This window comes from Equus przewalskii, chromosome 7, assembly GCF_037783145.1.
Source record: "Equus przewalskii isolate Varuska chromosome 7, EquPr2, whole genome shotgun sequence".
NCBI classification, from domain to species: domain Eukaryota; kingdom Metazoa; phylum Chordata; class Mammalia; order Perissodactyla; family Equidae; genus Equus; species Equus przewalskii.
Window position 1 is genome coordinate 40,388,234 of NC_091837.1, and position 17,752 is coordinate 40,405,985.

At 51.5% G+C, this 17,752-nt stretch overlaps 1 protein-coding gene across 3 annotated transcripts in view; it reads right to left on the bottom strand.

The window, feature by feature from the left end:
- Window positions 1-372: 372 nt before the first annotated feature.
- The window catches only part of CABLES1 (Cdk5 and Abl enzyme substrate 1), a 106,330-nt gene continuing 88,950 nt past the window's right edge, over window positions 373-17,752 (bottom strand). For all 3 annotated transcript variants that reach the window (XM_008523297.2, XM_070629682.1, XM_070629683.1), the window contains 4 exons: window positions 17,624-17,727; window positions 4,716-4,822; window positions 3,243-3,450; window positions 373-1,776 (listed from right to left, as the gene is read on the bottom strand). In XM_008523297.2, coding sequence (XP_008521519.2) covers window positions 1,636-1,776; window positions 3,243-3,450; window positions 4,716-4,822; window positions 17,624-17,727 — 560 coding nt within the window. In that variant the 3' untranslated portion in view covers window positions 373-1,635. The remainder of the gene's footprint in view (window positions 1,777-3,242; window positions 3,451-4,715; window positions 4,823-17,623; window positions 17,728-17,752) is intronic.

The window sequence follows — 17,752 nt, forward strand, 5'->3', positions numbered from 1 at the left end:
TGTGAAGACTTGGTACTTCCTCCCCAATTTGCCTGCTAAACAGCAGGCGCCCCTTAAATACGAGCTGATCTAGCCAGACATGTTCATCACATCCCCCAGCAGAATCACTGTCTTACAACTGAACCCAGATAAGGACACTCGTTAGCAAAATATCTGGGACTAAATGCAGTTCAATCTGCCGCCCCGGAGAACGCGAGTATCCTGGTTGCTCTCTCCCAACTGCTCCCTGAGTTTCTCCATCCTGTGTGGCTGTCCTCTCACACTCAGTCTCCCCCCCGCCCTTTCTCCGCGGTGACGTGAGCAGCTCCGGGACTGTGTGTGAAATCTGAAGTGGGGGCAGGGCAGGGGTATGTCTATACAGACACATACATGTACAGAGAAACAATAAAATATTTTAATTCTCTTTTTACACGGCCACAGGCTTTCTTCAGTCAGGCAAACCCTGGTGGGCACCTCTCTCTTGTGGCTGTGAGGTGACATGCCTCAGTACAGGTCATCCCAGTGAGTCAGTACAAGTCACAATTAAAATTCTGCACCGACAGCCCTGGGTATATGGCGATGACAAGAGTCACTGCCTCATCAATCGACTCAACCTCAGCTCAAGACGCAGCCTGTCCCAGCCGTCAAAAGCCCCGAAACGCCAATCACGCGTCTTACCCCTATTCTGGATTTTTATAAAACATCTTTCATATATACATATATAGCACAATAAATGTGCTCATCACGCACTCTAACATAGAGCACAGGAACCCACACCACGGAGCGCAGCCCCGGCCGTCTCCACGGTGGGAAAAGTGCGAGGGTGAAATCTGTGCATGCGGTGTGATGGCAAAAGGGCACAGAGCTCCACACGCCATGCTTTGCCACCAACTCATCCATCCCCGAGAACTTGTCTTCTCTGTCCCGTTGGTGGTAGAAGCAGTACAGAAACGACGTCATTTTCTAAGGGCAGAGGCTGTCAGACAATCTGGTACTGAGAGAGTGAGTATTATCCAGAGATTATCTAGAAATAACTACCCAAGGTCAGCCTGGCTCACGACCCCAGGCCGAGGTCTGCTCTACGGCTAGTGGGACAGGCTCTGGGGGCCGAGGGCTGACGCAATCTCTCTCAGACACACACGTTCTCACACTCGCTCATCCACACTCCCTAGGGGACAGTGCACTTCTAACAGCTGATACAAAAATAGATTGGCACGCTCTTTCGACCCAGTGAGGGGGTCTTTTAAAAGCTTTCCCCCAACTTCTGCAAATACTCTTCTCCCCTCCGCTCTAGAATTTCATACTCCGAGTTGGAATGAGTCTGGAGAGAAGGGCCTGGACCGCACTTGCAAGGCTGGGTGTACCGGGAGGAAGACCAGGTGAGGCAGCTAGAAATTCCTGCCAAGCAGAGGGCTGGAGGGGCTGCCGCCGCCGTCTGCTGGGTCTCCCCTGCCCTGTTGAACAGGAAGCAGCTCATGGCTCAGCTCGGCTAGCCAGACCAAAGACTCCCTGAAGAGGTTCCCGAGCTGCTTCTACACAAAAACATGTCGACAGGAAGACAGTTGGCTACGATGGGCTCTATCTCTGCATTCCCAGTAGTGAGTGGAACGCTGCCGCACTCAGAGGAAGCGGTCCCTGGCCCTCCTCGGGCCGGTGCTAGGAGCTCTGGACCAGGCGGCGGTAATGGGGCATGACTTCGTGCTCTGGCAGATGAAGAGCAAATTCCAAGGCCACTAACACCGGGAATTCAAAGGCAATCAGTTCTCGTCTGTTCAGCCGGAACTTCTCTTCCAGTTTCTGCAACAAATTTAAGGAAAACCAAAAGCATTTTAGCTTTGAAATGAAAATACTAGGCTCTCTCCACACGTAGCCCCTCTCTATCCATCAGCCAGTGCGTGCGTACAGAGAAACCTGTTACGAGCAAGACCGTGGAGGCAGAGAGGGGATCAAAGCTCCCGGAAGAGCAACCGTCAGCTGGGAGCCGCACACGTATCCACGGCTTCATGCAGTCTCTCAATAATGTCACATTTATCTCCATTTCACAGGGGAGAAAACAAGCTCCAGAGGTTCATTTGTCCAAGATGACATGGGCAATAAATTGCAACACTGAGATTCAGACTTAACTGGGGTTCCAACTCTACCTGTGACAACTAAGTTACTCAGGCTTTGAGGTAAGACTAAAAATACAGCAAATCGTCTACAACGATAACCATGTGGTAAATTCAGAAACGGGTGAGCTGATTCTCTGCAGTTTGGTCGCAGAGTCCTGGTGAGGTGGCCACACTTTCAGAGCATCACGCAGTCCTTGTGTCTGAGTGGGCTGAGCGCAGAGCATTGGGCTTCGTGCCCGGGGCTCCCTGCCTGGTCCTCTCAGTCCACTCAGCTGTAGGGGCTGCTGGAGTAGAAATGGGGAGCACCCCAGGTGAGGAGCTGAAGGGGGAGGAGGCCTCAGGATGGGATTATGCCCTTATAAGAGGAGACCAGAGAGCTGGCTTGCTCTCCCTCTCCCGGCCATGTGAGGACACGGCGAGAAGGTGGCCATCGCAAGCCAGGAGGGCCCTCACCAGGACAAAGCAGCTGGCATCCTGATCTTGGACTCCCAAACCTCCAGAACTTTGAGAAATAAACGTCTGTTGTTGAAAGCTCCCAGTCTGTGGTGTTTTATTGTGGCTAAGATACCCCTCCTCTCGGAACCTGAGTAAGAAACTGTCTTTTCAAGGGCAGCTGTCTCCTGATCTGTTGGTTTTATGGTACCCCAAATTTTCTATGAATACACTCTATTTTAAAACAGGCATTCATATATCGGTCCAAAAAGATCATCGTTTCCTTGTTTTGATGGCGCTCTCCTTTAAAAGAAAGGAGATATCACTCAGTCAAACCCACGCTTCTCCCCAAAGAGGAGGCCACCAGGGTTGCAGAAAGCCAAGGTCTGCTGAGCCAATGTCTGAAGGACGCTCTGCGGCTCACACTGCCCACAAGACCCCTTATCAGTACAGTGGCTTCTGTGGCTGTGAGAATAATTTCACCCCTCATGGTGTCTGAAAATGGATTTTTCACTGGGGATCTTCAGTCTCGTCAAAGCGGATGGTCTTTGTATTAAGACAGCCTGAGCTGTGGCATCTGACATCCACTGCAGAAAGGATGACCTCACAGCCCTGGTCTCTGTAACCCACTAAGGATCAGAATTCTCCAACCAGGCTTCTGAGAGACAAATGCTGCCCTGGGGCGCCTGCTCCCCCAGCCATCCGACGCGCGCCACTTACATCAATCAAATGCTTGACTTCGTGCTTTTTGAGGTCGCTTCCAATTTTGGCTGCTAACAGCACACAGGCTCCGGCACAAAGCTTCCGGTTCTGTTTGTTCAGCTTCCCCTTGAGGGCGAGCTTCTCAAAGTAGACAAAGGCCATGGCCACCGTGGGCTCCTCGAAGCCGCAGTCCTCCTGAGCCAGCTTCCTCATCTCTCGCTTCAGACTAGAGAAAACAAGAAGGGGGGCAGAGTCTTGTTAGAACACGGAGCTTCAGGGACCCCAGAGAAAGACTACTCCATCTGGAAAGTTCATTCTCTTTCTCACTCCCAGAAGGGCGACGCGGAAGGGGATGACATCCCTGAGTGAGAAAGTCACACAACGTGTGAGGAACACACTCAAGTCGTGGGCGCTTTGCACTCTTCTCTGTTGGTGAAGCTGTACAGACCAGGTTGACTCGGGACACACTGAACCCAAGTGGAAGTCTGAGGTTCTCTCTGAGAGAGGGAAACTCTGAGGGGAACTATGGTCATTCCAGAGAGATGAACGAGGAATGAATTAGGTACCTGGTATCAGTTCTGCCGAATGTCAGTCATGTTCATTAACTACAGCAGAACAGGGGGGAAGCTGAGAGCACAACCACCAGTGTACAAGGAACGTTGCCCAGCAAGTGGCCACAGGGTGAATACTTAACTTTTCTCACCTCTCTGGCTTGGAACATGCCAGAATCAAACCATTCAAATGTTAACCAAATCAAATCAAATGTACTACAATACACATGTGTGTAAATGTTAGCACATATTCCAACATTGTGCTGGTGTACAGTCGAGCCTCCATTACTAGACACACACACACACACACACGCGCACTGAAATTTCGCTGTCCTGGAACACAGATACCACACCACGAGTCAGCTCCTCTCCGGCCCAGCAGGGCCAGTCCTCTTGACTGTCTGGCTGGCAGATGAGGGTCACCACAAAGTTGATCCAATCAGCTGTTGGGGAAATACCAGCCTGATTTAGCCCTGGCTATTTTGCTGACTGATTAAAGATAGGGCTTGGCTGTTACCTCTGGGCGGACAATTGTGGGTAAAGCATTATCTCAAATCCTATGATACCAACTCTTTTCTCTTCTGTTTTGTCTACATTTGACAAAGCAGGAATCGAATGTTTCCTATTCTGAGTTTTCCAAAACAGAAATCCTACTGAACTGGTGAGCTGCCGGTAGCATGAAATTATTCTTTCATTGGAGGAACCTCCCCCCAGATCCATGTCCACTCGTGTCAAGAGCTCTGCCTTCTGTCCTGCTTCCCTTGGCTCTCACATCGTGGCACCAGCCAGCCAGCATCGGATGAGTCTTTTTGCTGAACGTGCCTGTGTTGCAAGTGCCCAGAACAACAGGAAGAACCCTCGCACAAAGCATGAGCTTAACATGCTGGGCTGGGCGAGGGGACCGAAGGGAAAGTTCAAGCAGATGCCGATCCTCACGTACCTCCTTATTTTGCTGAGTGTTAACTTAATGTGAGGAAACTTCTCCTTGAAGGTCTCATTCATGTCCTTCTTGAGATCTGAGGGTTTCACGTAGTCGATTACTGTGGTCTGTAAGAGATCAGGCGACACAGTCACTCCTTAAAATAAGGGTCGTGGGGACAATTATGTGCAAGTTATGGCCAATGGACGATGGCCAACATTGCCAAGCAACGGGGAGACCAGCTGAGAGCCACAATGAGGGCTCCACTGAATCCAAGAGCATGAATGGGGCTGTGGCCTCTGGAGGTAGATGGAAACACATCCCTGCTGCCAGCAGCACGAGGGACACTTAGAAACACTGGCCTCTAGACTGGGAGGACAGGACCGGCAGGAAGGGGAGTCCCGCCCTCCGTTCCCGCATTTCAGCCTGTTGCTCACACAGTGCAGTGTTTAGGGTTTGCATTTGGACTCGACATATCTGGTTCGATCCACACTGGACCATCACTGGTTGTCTGGCTTTCAGAGACTTATAAGACCTCAGGAGACCCCAAACCTCAGGTTCTACATTTGTAAAAGGAAAACAGTTAACAGCACCTACTTCCTATGGCTATTTAGAGAACCACGTGAGGAGGAAAGTGCTCTGTGAGGTGCCTGGTATACAGCAAGTGCTCAATAAATGTTAGCTTTTTTTTTTTTTTATATTGTGGGAAAAGAGACATAACAAAAAGTTTGCCATTTTAACCATTTTTCTGCTGAGGAAGTTCACCCTGAGCTAACATCTGTTGTCAATCTTCTTTTTCTTCCTTTTTTTTTTTTAATGTGAGCCACCGCCACAGCACGGCCACCGACAGAAGAGTGAGCTGCTGAAGTGGAACACGCCAAACTTAACCACTAGGGCATCGGGGCTGGCCCCATTTTAACCATTTTTAAGTGTGCAGTTTGGTGGCATTAAGCACATTCACAGTGTTATGCAACCATCACCGCCATCCATCTCCAGAACTTTTATCATCTTCCCAAACTGAAACTCTGTCCCCATGAAACACTAACTCCTGATTCCCCCACCCCCCATATCTCCCCCTGGCATCCACCACTCTATGTTCTGCCTCTCTGAATTTGACTCCTCTAGACGCCTCATATGAGTAGAATCATACAGTATTTGTCCTTTGGTAACTGGCTTATTTCACTTAGCATAACACCCTCCAGGTTCATCCATGTTGTAGCAGGTGTCAGAATGCCGTTTCTTTTTAAGGCTGAATAATATTCCATTGTATGGACGAAACGTTAGCTATTATTAATAATCCCTTGAACCTTGAGTTTCCTCCTCTGACCCTCTGGAGCCCTTTCTAATTCTATCCATCCTTAAAGACCGGCTCCTTTGAGCCCTTTCTGAGTACTCTGGTCTCCCGGCTCCTCTGTGCCTTACAGTGTGAACTCTTCATTAAACACCATCTCTGGCTGGGTCTCGCCAGGTTAGCCTCACCCTTCTTCCTCAGGAGTACACTTTCCAAGGGCTGTGACAACGTGTGATGTCCCTTCCGGCTGGCGACAGGCAAAGCCAGAGAAAGAAGAAACTACAGATTCAGATGAACAGGCCTGTTCTCACGATGGCTGCCGCCAGCCTCTTCTCAGGCAAGTCCATGGCCTTTTCCAGAAGATGCATCAAAGGTTTCCTCAGCGGCTTTAAAATTTAGTGGCTTCCTGTGAACATCTCCATTCAGAAGACACTTGCTTGGACATGATTCTAGAAGAGGCACATGGGATGCCTCTGGTGTCAGTTAACAAACAAGTGCAGGCAGATGGCCAGCACGTCCAGATTCACACGGATCTCAAGGGCACTTTCTTTGCTGCTCTGGTGAATAAAGGCAAACCGCAGCAATACTAAGCCAAGCGATCCCGTCACACTTATTCAAAGCTTTCTCAAATTCTGGGTGGAAGTGGACTCAGTGGGTGCGACACCACACCTGGTCTTTCCGAGCCAGTCAGGAAGCTCTCCCTCAGCTGCCTGGGACGTGCCCATTCTGGGAGCTGCCATGTGTACCTGTGATGTGTTGGTGAGGAGCAGGGAAGCGGCAATGCAGTGGGCAGCACCAGTGTGCAGACACATGTATGCACACACACACGTGTGTGCAGTGCTGCTCTGCCAGACAGCGAGGGCAGCACCCAGGACTTTATGGAGGCCACTCCGCCAAGGTCCAGCAGAGTGGATGCCTCCCCTGGGGCAGCCCTCCAAGACAGGCTTGTTTCCCTTCCTACTTTTAAAACTGCTCATTTCACCTTAAACAAATGTTTCCTCTGGTAGACTAGGATGTAAGATTTTTCATTTAGGAAACAGGTGGGAGAAGAGGGGACCACATCTAACATGTTCAGCGCAAGGTGGGCCCGTCCCCAATCAGTCAACTCCTCTGTTTCCTAAATACCCAGCACCTCTCCCCGCCTCCTCCCTCCCTCCACGTCCAGGCACCCTGAACTCCCAGAGATTGCCCGCTCCTGCTCTTCCTCTGCAGAGGAAAGTCACAGTTCGCAACGATATGAGTGGGCTCAACCAAGCAGTACCTGGCCTTTGTCAGGGGCTGAAGCCCCACAAGCCCCAAGCAGGAGTATCTTGGGGGGGCAGTCTGGATCCCTCTCTGTGGCAACCACAGCAACTCTGCCTTTTCCTGTCTTAAATGTAGATACGCACAATGTTTCTCTTGAAAGAAGGCTCCCGCTGCCGAAAAAGAAGTTTGCAGATGCATTCCAGCCACCCCACCTTACAGGTGTGGAAACAGAGGCTCAGAAAGGTGAAGGGGCTTGTTCAGACCTCAGCAGGCTCAGGCAGGCCCAGTGCTGGGATCCAGGTCTCCCAACTCACACTTGCACTGCCTTTCTGCTTTTCCATTCTTAATCAGTCTGAAGTGAGCAGGGGAGAGCAGCTCGAGATGGCTGGCAGGTAGAAAGGGTTGGGGCGGTGGTCCGTGGCTCTGCCTTCAGCAGGTCAGACAATTCGGAGAAAGTGGCTTAACCTCCCTCAGCCTCACCTTCCTCCTCTCTCAACCGAGGTAAGAATATCTGACGGGGCTGCTTCATAGCTTTATCTTGAAGATAAGAGACAGCAGAATGTACCTAAAGGACACTGGAGAATTTTATAGAGAGCACAAAAGGGGGAGATGGCAGCAAACAGCCCCGCTCCAGCGCTATAAGCTATTTAACACCCTGTGATAAATTTCTTTCTTCTTCAACCTGAGCAGACGCTGTCCTTCATCACTCAACCATAACTGATGCACACACCTGGCTACTCTGAGTGTTTCCACATAGATATAGCCTGACCACTGCCCACACCTGAGGCAGGTGCCCAATGATACGGTCATTCCAGTCCGTTTGCTCACATCTATTTCGGGGTGAGGTAGGTTGGCTTCCGGGGCAATGAAATGCCTCCAAGACTCAAGACGGCAGTCAATAATGGGTCAGGCTGAGCACCTTAGGCTGGTGGAAAATGCAAAAGCGGTTGTGTTAGTTTCCTGTGGCTGCTGTGACAAAGTACCACAGGCTGCATGGAGTAAACCACAGAATCTATTCTCTCACAGTTCTGGAAGGCAGAAGTCCAAGATCAAGGTGTCAGCAGGGCCTTGCTCACTCCAAAACTCTGGAGAGAACCCTTCCTTGCTTTTCCTTATCTCTGGGGGTCCCGGGCGTTCCTTGGTTTGTAGACACAGCACTCTAGCCTCCGCCTCTGCCGGCACATGGCGTTCTCCCATGTGTCTCTGTTCACAAGGCCATCTGCTCTCTGTGTCCCTGTCTTCTTATGAGGACACCAGTCATATTGGATCAAGGGTCACCCTACTCCAGTGCAACCTCATCTTAACTAATTTATATCTACAAACACCCTATCTCCAAATAAGGTCACATCCTGAGGTACGGGGTTAGGACTTCAGCCAATCATTTTGGGGACAAAATTCAACAACACAGCACAGTGAAGCTTGCTCCACATGGTGCTGCTATGTGGCCTGGCTGTGATCTGAGCCCAGCCGTTCCTCCCAGGCTGGATGCATAGCCGCCCCGCCTGCGAGGCCCCAGCTCTGCCCCAGGCAGCAAGTGCTGGCCCAGGCCTTGGGCTGAGGGAGAACTTTCCATGTTTCTTCTTCCCCTGCCTCCTTTGCTTGTGGAGACAGCTCTCTCTTCAGTCTTGCTTCCTTCTCTGCTTCTCTGAGCTGCAGCTCAGCGGGGAAGAGCCCAGTTTCTGGAGCCAGACCCCTCAGCTCTGCCACTCGGCCACTGGGTGGCCTAGTGCCAAGTGCTTAAGCTCTCTGTGCCACAGTGCTTCACCTGGCTTCTCCACCATCCACTTTATGCTGAGGGCTGCAGGGCACCAGGTCTGCGGTGCTGCTCCAGGGCCTACTCACACTCAGTGTACAAGATGCAAAATCAGGGCAGCTGATGGGCGTTCCCCAAAGCGACAGTCTGCTCCCAGACCTTTGCTCAGACAGGGCCTTGTTCACACGCTGCACCTTGAGCACACTGGGCCAGGCTCCAGGTACTGGATGAATCACCCCGAGCCCAGGGCCACTGCTCAGGCAGATTCCAGAGGGGGACAACAGTCCTCACTGTCTTCAGCTCCGGCTCCCACTAAGCAACACTTTCTGGAATATGGCAGCCACAATTCCTCTGCATGGTCCTATCTGCCTTGAGGGAACCTCGTGACAGCCTTTAGAGGCTGGGCCTCCCCACCACCCCGAGAGAGGGTAGTCCTCTTTCCAGGGATGGGGGTGAGCTGAGGCAGTACTGGGAGGCTGGGCTGCAGGAGCGGACCACAATGGGCCCCCAGCCACTCATTCTTTCTGCTTTGAGAGAGAATGAATCAAAAGAGAGGCCAAAGCTTTGCTCCAGCTCACCTATCAGTCTAATTATGTGGTTTACAAGGACTCGCAATGCCTGGGCTTTGCCAGTGCATGCACATTACTATGAATCAAAATGCTAATAAACAGGTTTCCTTCCTGGTCTGGGACAGACTGAGCAACCCCTGTTTTCAAGGCCACCTAATTCCAGCCCATGGGATTTGCCAGATGCAGGGCACCCGGTGGCCCCAGCAGTGGCCGACAGCTGGGCTGGGTGCATGATGGATGGGTAGCTCCAACCGGGTGCTCGTGCTTTGGCAGAGGGGGCTGTTCCTGCTTGGGGTGAGAGATCACGAAGACGCACTTTCTCGTAGCTGCCTGGCTGCAGGGAGCTGTGCATGCACAGCTGCACACAGGGCAAGAGGGAGGGTCAGCTGGGAGGAGGAGACCATCCGAAGCGCAGAATGCCCAGAGAGATGCAATTCAGAAAGGAGCCCCGCCCGGCCTGCCCCACAGGGCACGGGAGGCAGAGAGAGGAAGGCTCAGCGTGGGGGCTGACACCACAAATCCCCTCTGAGATAACAGGAAATGATGGTAAGACCACAACTGAGCTATCTGGCTGGCAGAGTCTACCACATCTGTTGTGGAGATGCTGAGATATCCTTTGCTTTTTAAAAAACAAACACAGGCTTGACTCCTCAGGAGGGAAAGGGGGGAACCTCCAGTGAACTCGGGCCCATCCCGGCCCAGGGCACCAGACACGAGGCTGTGAGGCGATGGCCTCTCAGGGTGGAGTTGGGGTGCACTGGGAGATAGCGGGCGCAGGTGAGGGGGAACTGAGGCAGTCGGTGTGTGGTGGGGTACACAGGCCCCAATAACAATGCTGGAGAACAATGAAGGGCCCAGGGCCAACAGGTTGCTGGTCTGATCCCAACAGAAACAACCTAAAAGGTACTTCCCCTTGGGGCCTGGTGAGGTTTTCCACCTTCCCCCACTGCCCAGCCTCCGGCCCTCCGCATCTCCTCAGGAATCTTCCAAGCAGCTCTGAATGATGCGAGCACGCTATAAACTCTGCTACTGTTCCCCTTGGGGTCAGAGGAGCCCCTGTTGGCAGGAACAGTCCAAAGGAGCTGGGTTCCCACCCCAGGGCTCCCTGTAGCCCAGGAGCCAGCAGGGAGAGGAGGGCAGGCCTGCAGCCTCCCCAGGCCTCGGTTCCTCGCCCAGGAAGGGAAGGAGGATCTCGGACAGGACCTCTGCGGCTCCTCCAGCACCAGGAGGCACTGCACAGTCAGGGCTGTCCTGTCGGACCGCACTTGCCCGACGCCCAGGCTCTGAGCTCAGCTGGGCACCGGAAAGCAGATGTCACCTGTTCACTAAGGTCATTAAGCAGAGCTGTGGCTGGTAACTAAATCAATCTAACCATGAACAGCTGGGCATTTGAGCTGCTCTAGGTATTTAATCCTTTTCCCTAAGAGGACAGTAAATCACAAGGGAACTGTCGGGAAGAGCAGAAGGCCTGCGCAGCCTGGGGCTGCATTTGTTGCTATTTCTACCCCTCGGATTCCAAATGCATAACCTTGGATTTCCTCTCCCCTCGCCCCTCAGGGGAGTTCTTCAGTTTCCATCACTGAAATGAAATAGTTTGCAAATCAAGGAGAGACGCACAAGAAAAGCTGCCTTTGTTGCAGGTTTACACGACCACGTGGATTTACCAGGCTGTGCAAAGCATGCCACAGTTTCAGATATTTGTCAAACATGTATCAGGTACTCCAGAAACCCACGGAGAAGTGTCTCCACCCATTTGAGAGGACTCAGGGTGGATGTGGCCCCGAGTCCACACATGCCTGGACGGCATGCAGACGCACTCTTAAATCCATGCTTCTTAAACAGTGGTCTCAGAGCACGGGCTGATGAACCGTGTATGGAGGGTCATGCTAAAAATCACCAAGTGATTATCGAATCTGAGACAGATACATGGAAAGGGAGCAGATGCTATAAAATCCTGGGTAAAATGTAAAGCTAATATTCCATTTTGTACTATTTTTACATTTGTAAAAATTGTACTATTTTTTACAAGAAAAATGATTTAAAAAAATCACAATAGTGATGCAAGCTACAGCGTAGATGAACCTTGAAAACATTATGCTAAGTAAAAGAAGCCAGACACAGAAGGCCAAGAGTGTATGATTCCACTGATAGGAAACGTCCACAACAGGCAAGTCTACAGAGATGGAAAGTAGATCAGTGGTTGCCTAGGGCTGAGTGGGTGGGAGGCTGAGGGTGCAGGCGCTTAGTTTGGGGATGATGGAAATGTCCTGAAATTGACTGTGGTGATGGCCGCAGAACTTTGTGAATATACTAAAACCCACTGAATTGTACACTTTAAACAGATGAAATGTACGCTATGTGAATTATATCCAATAACGTAGTCACAGAAACCCCAAAACACAAAAACCCAAACAGAAAACAGAACCCACCACAACGCAATGAGGCTTTTAAGGCATTTTAACACTTACACCACAAGCTGGGGGGCCTCAAAGATCCTGCTGCTCAGCATTTGTGCAGGGCCTGGGAAGCCCCAGGGCCCTTTCACGTCTTGGGAGAGCGAGGCCTGGTAAAGGTGTTTCTGTCAGGTTGCATTAGCTTCCTTTAAGAGGGTCTCCCGAATTGAATAAGCTTCAGGCCCCTTGAAAGCTGAGGGCTCTGGGAAGGAGCCTGGTAAGGGAGGGGCCCCCAGGGCTCGAGCTGCTTTAGCTTCTCAATAAACCCATCCTGCAGACAGCTAAGTAAGTACCTATGTCAGCGAGACAGCTTTCAATGAAAAAGAAACAGGGTGGGGAAAGCAGAGTCTACTTGCCCACCACCCAGAAGGCTGAACCAGTCTTCCTTTTATTGAGCCTTCTATTTCCCACCGCTCAGCATCTCGTACTGCACCGAGAAACTAAGTTCTAAGATATATCCTCACAGCACCGGGGAGATGTGGGGTGAAAGGGGGGCTTTTTCTGAGTAGTTAGACTGTAATATTAAGTAAATAAAAGATAGGCACTTTATCACAGAGACCAATCCAACAGATGTCGTCTCGAGATCTATAAAGCTATAGGTATCAGAAAGGGGGTTCACTGGTTTTCCTTCTGATGTCAAAACAGTCCGAGAGGTTTTTCTTCCTGAGAAAGGAAAAGGATCCAGAAATCCATTCAAATAATGTTAATTTTGTTGGCATTCTCAGTCAACTCTTCCACTTACTTTCTCTTAATTGCTCTCCACACCCATAAAGGGAAAAAAACAAAACCACTACCGACTCCAGCTGCCAGGTTCTAATGACAAATAACTGCTCTCTAGTGAAACTTTAATTACAGGCCAGGCGGTGCGCGGGCAGGAAGCGGCCCGTCCTGACACGAGGCCTCCCGCCCTCGCTCGGAGCCCAGAGAAACAGCGTCATTAAGCTAAGGCCCTACAGGAGCCTGCACGCAGCCTGGAGGCGCACATCCTTTCATGTCCTGTGGTCACCTTCCAGACACCAGAGGGCCAAAACCACAGGGGCGGCTGCACTTTGGTTTTCACACCTGCCCCAGGAATTTTTCTTTAATTCAAAATTTCACCTTTGCCCTTTCACAGTGGCTAACAGTGGGAGTGACCATGGATCAAAGCTAAAAAATACAAATGGAACTATGAATACAAGGCTAATTTTAAAGGGGCGCCACTTAAGCTTTGTAAATAACAGGCTTCTTTCCGAGCCTCAGGGAAACGCTCGCCTGTGGAACCCTCCCACTTTAAGGCCTGTCCTAACCGTGGCAACGAGTGGCCTTTTTATCTTAGGACAAGCATGAAGGAAAATACACAGCCAATATATCCTGACCGGTTAACATCACCTACACTATGACTCAGAAAGCCTGCTTCTAGGTATTGACCCAAGAGAAATGAAAATAGATGTCCACAAAAAGATTTGTACAAGAATGTTCATAGCAACAATACTAATGATATCCTTAAAGTGGAAACCCACATGTCCACCAACAGGAGAATGGACGATAAAGCCACTGTGGTATATCCGTACAGCGGAACCCTACTCAGCAGCCAAAAAACTAACGACTGATCCACACAACACAAGCGAATCTCACAGATGTCAAGTTGTGTGGAAGAAGACGGGCAAAAAAATAAGAGCACACAGTATATGATTCCATTTCCATGAAGTTCCAGAATAGGCGAAACTAGTCTCTGGTGACGGAAGTCAGAAGAGCAGCTGCCTCTGTAGGGAGGGGCGGGAGGCAGAGCGGGACGGGCAGGAGGGAACTGTCTAAGGGGACAGAGACGCTCCATCTCTTGATCAGAGTGGAGGTTACAAAATTCATGGAAGGGCACACTTAAAACAGGTGCGCTTGACTTGATGTAAGTTACATCTTGAGATGAAGAGAGAAAAACCATAACCAGCTGCTGTAGGATTTGATGGGGTGAAAGGACCACAGATCACTCTGAGGGTCGTCTGGTTCTGCAGAGCCACAGGAACATCTCAGACTCTGAAATTCCACAGGGACAGGACACCCCAAAACACCAGACAATAGCCCCCGGTTCTCAGGCTCAGGGCCTCCACTGGGCTGGCCTAGCTTGGGCTGCCCTGGGGGCCAAAGGAAGACAAGGATAGCTAGCGCAGGAACCCAGAGGCCTTGGGGCTGATATTTAGGGAGGTGGGCAGCGCTGCGCATACAGTCAGCACATAACCGGCTTGCCAGCTCACATCCCCAATTGCCAGGCAAAGGCCAGGCAAAGGGAGCCCTGCAGAGGGGCCGGAGGAGCAGGACCACAGAGGTTCCACACAGGTCTGACGCCTGCCTGCAGGGGGCTCCCTGCAACAATGAGGCTCACATGGCAGCAGGAGCGCCCCAAGCCATGTCTGTCTGGGCAGAGCGCCCACCTCCTGCCTAGGGGCCAAGATGTGTCCCAGACCCTCAACGAGCACCGCCAACAACCTGGGTCAAGTAACCCTGTAGTTCTGTCTGTCCACCTTGGTGGACACGGTGGTCATGGCCTATTAGAAGGACAGCTCCCCGGGCCTGGGTCGAGTTAGGGAGGAGGGTTTGTCAGGACCATCCTTCTACAGGCTTGACACGTGTGTGTGTGTGTGTGTGTGTGCGTGCGCGTGTGTGTGTGTGTGTGGAGGGAAGGGCAGTGACAAAGCGTTGATTTTACAAACCTCTTTCACACTTTCTGACTCCTCAGCACTCACCTTCGATGCCATTTCCTCAGAGGAGCCTTCCTTGAAGTCTACCTCTAACTTCCAACCCTCCCTGTCATCTCCTACGACTTTTCCAGGAGGTTCCCTCCTCACGACTACAGTGATCTGTCTCTTGCTCACTGCCTGACTTCCCACCCACCATGGGGTGGAGGAGGATGGGAACCGGGGGCCTGGTTTGTTCTCCACGGTATAAGGAAGCACCTTGCCCGGTACATAGTAGGGCCTCAGTCAATCCTGGCTGAATGGACAAATTCTACACCTGTTAGCCAACACACAAAATAAAGCAAGCAAGCAAGCAAGCCAACCCCCAGAGCCGTTTGCTCCTGCAAGTGCGATGCAAAATGCATGTGAAACAGCCCAATAATCTGCGCCTGCTTCTAGAGTGGACGTCTCCTGGGAGCCGGCTAGAGGCTCCTTATAAAACAACATGTACCTGAGTGTCTTCGAAGAGAACACTGCAAAGTGGACATCCCACATTTGATCTGTTCTCGCCAATATCTGTGGCAAGAATAGAAGGAGATGCAGGCCTTATGGAGCTGACCAGCCCAATCCAGGTCGTGAGCAACTTCATTCTTTAAGAAATGGCCTATGACAGGGGCTGGCCCCGTGGCCGAGTGGTTAAGTTCGCGCGCTCCGCTGCAGGCGGCCCGGTGTTTCGTTGGTTCGAATCCTGGGTGCGGACATGGCACTGCTCATCAAACCACGCTGAGGCGGCGTCCCACATGCCACAACTAGAAGGACCCACAACGAAGAATATACAACTATGTACTGGGGGGCTTTGGGGAGAAAAAGGAAAAAAATAAAATCTTTAAATTAAAAAAAAAAATGGCTTATGACAGGAAGCACGGGCTGCAGATTCAATGTGGTGAAATAAAAAACAACCCACTTGGGAACACAAAACGAGGAGGGCAGGACATATATGCTGACTTGGAAAGCCATTGAGCACGCCGTCCTAGGAGGAAAAATCATCTGTGTGCATGGGCGCACTCACGTGGACTGTAGCCCAGAAGCTCGAAGCTCACAAGATCGGGTAAAGAAAAAAAAAGATCAGATCTGGCATCAGCCCAACACCAGGCCCATAAAAGGAGAGGTCGGTGTTATCACCAGACAAAACACGTTTATAGACGAGCTCCCCACCAAACCCCAACGTCAGTCAGAAATAGCACATCCTCTCATTCTCTTTGTTACCTAGAAATCTGTTGAACTGTTGGCCCAAAGATTCATTTTCTGTCCCACCCTGAGGTTGGCAGTTCTGCCCCTGGCCGCCAGGGGAGGTGGGATTCAGAGGCACAGTGAGAAGAGTGCCGAGCCAGGAGCTCTAGGCTCAGCCCCGACTTCCTGTCTGTCAACTGTGACGGCCGCACTCAGACTCCCTGAGCCACAGCTTCCTGCGCAAGGTCCTTAAGAAAGTGAACTTTAATAAATAAAGCGGTGAACAACATAAAGAGCCCTTATTCTTACATAAGTCATGACCTTTCAGCTGCTCCCTCCTTAACATCAGGGCAATGATTCTGGTCATTTCTTGAACACTGATTATGTGCTAGCTTACATGAATAAGCCCTGGTTTTGAAAAGAAGTAAATAATCTAACAGGTCACAGAGTGAAAAAAAATAACTGAACGTGGCCCTGGTTTTTCTTTCTGTGTTAGGAGCTGGGGAATAAAGCCTGGGAGAGTGCGGAGTGGGGACAATTTTAAACTAAATGCCTTTGGTAATTCATTCTGACTCACTGTGGCATATTAGAAGGACCTCTGAGCTATGTGCCAAATGACCAGAGGATATAAGCAGAAAAGAACTGGCAAGGGCCTGAGTCCTGCCCAGGGTTTCTCTGATGTCAGCTACGGGCCAAACGTTCAGAGTGGAGGGAGGCTGGAGGCTGGAAGCCCACAGCTGAGAACTCTCAGCTCCGAGGGAGCAGTCAGGAGCCCTCTGAGTACATGGGGATGGGTCCCACTCTGGCTTCTGCAGACACAAGAGCCTAGAACAGAAAAAGGAGCCTCCGCTCACTCCTGAGGGTGAGGCTGCTGAGAACAGCACAAGCTGGGGAGGAGCGAGGGAGCACTTGGGATCAATGCTCTCCCACCTGATGCTGTGCGTGCCCCACCCGGGCCTGGCAGGGAGTTGGTAGGGGCACTCGGAGTCAGTGCTCTCCCACCTGAGGCCCATGTGGCAGGTTTTCCTGCAAGCCCAGCTCTCCCCTCCTCCCACAGCAGCCCAGGCTCTGCCTGCCTCCAAGTTAGGGCACATCTGCCCGAAGAAAGTGTACGGGACCCCCTCAGGCCCCACTGGCGTCTGGCGAAACAGTGGCCTGGAGTGGTGGGAAATAGTCATCAGCCAAAAGCAGAAACCAAAATTGCACAAAGGGAAAAACAGTAAGAGTCCGTGAAATGAAAACGGCAAGGAAAGGTCTTGCATTAACACCCACATTGCCCTACTTTCATTTTCCCAGGAGATAACTCAGTCATCCAGAGCCCAGCGCCAAATGTTTGCTTGGTGTGCGTGTGGAGGCCTACAGTCACCAAGGAACTCCAAACATGGATGAACTGGAACTCGGCGCTGCCGCTGACGGGCCTGGTCCTCCCCTAGTGGGGTCTGTAGATGTATAAGCTCCGGTGTGTCCCTCAGAGGGGAGGGTCGCTGACCCGCAGATGGTAGCTGAAGTGGTGTACCCGGGCCAGGTGACCAGCAGAATCCTGGACCAGCACGCGCTGATCCTTCCATAAGCAAGCCACACTGGGGGGTCCTCAGGAAGGTCCCTCAGGCAGAGCAGTGTTTGAACAAGCCACCTAATCCCAAGCAGAGCAGCGTCTGTTAAGGCAAGCCTGCCACCTTCAAGCCACTCCTCGGAGGCCGAAGGGGTGAGCGAACCGACTGTCCCCCCATCGCTACTCACCATGTATGAAGGAAAGATCAGAACTCGTTTGTGCTTGCCACAAGGCCACTGCGGGTCATCCAGGAGATTTGGGTCATAGTCCATGAAGTCTCCCAGGTCACTGCCTAAGGACCACATGCAAAGTGATAA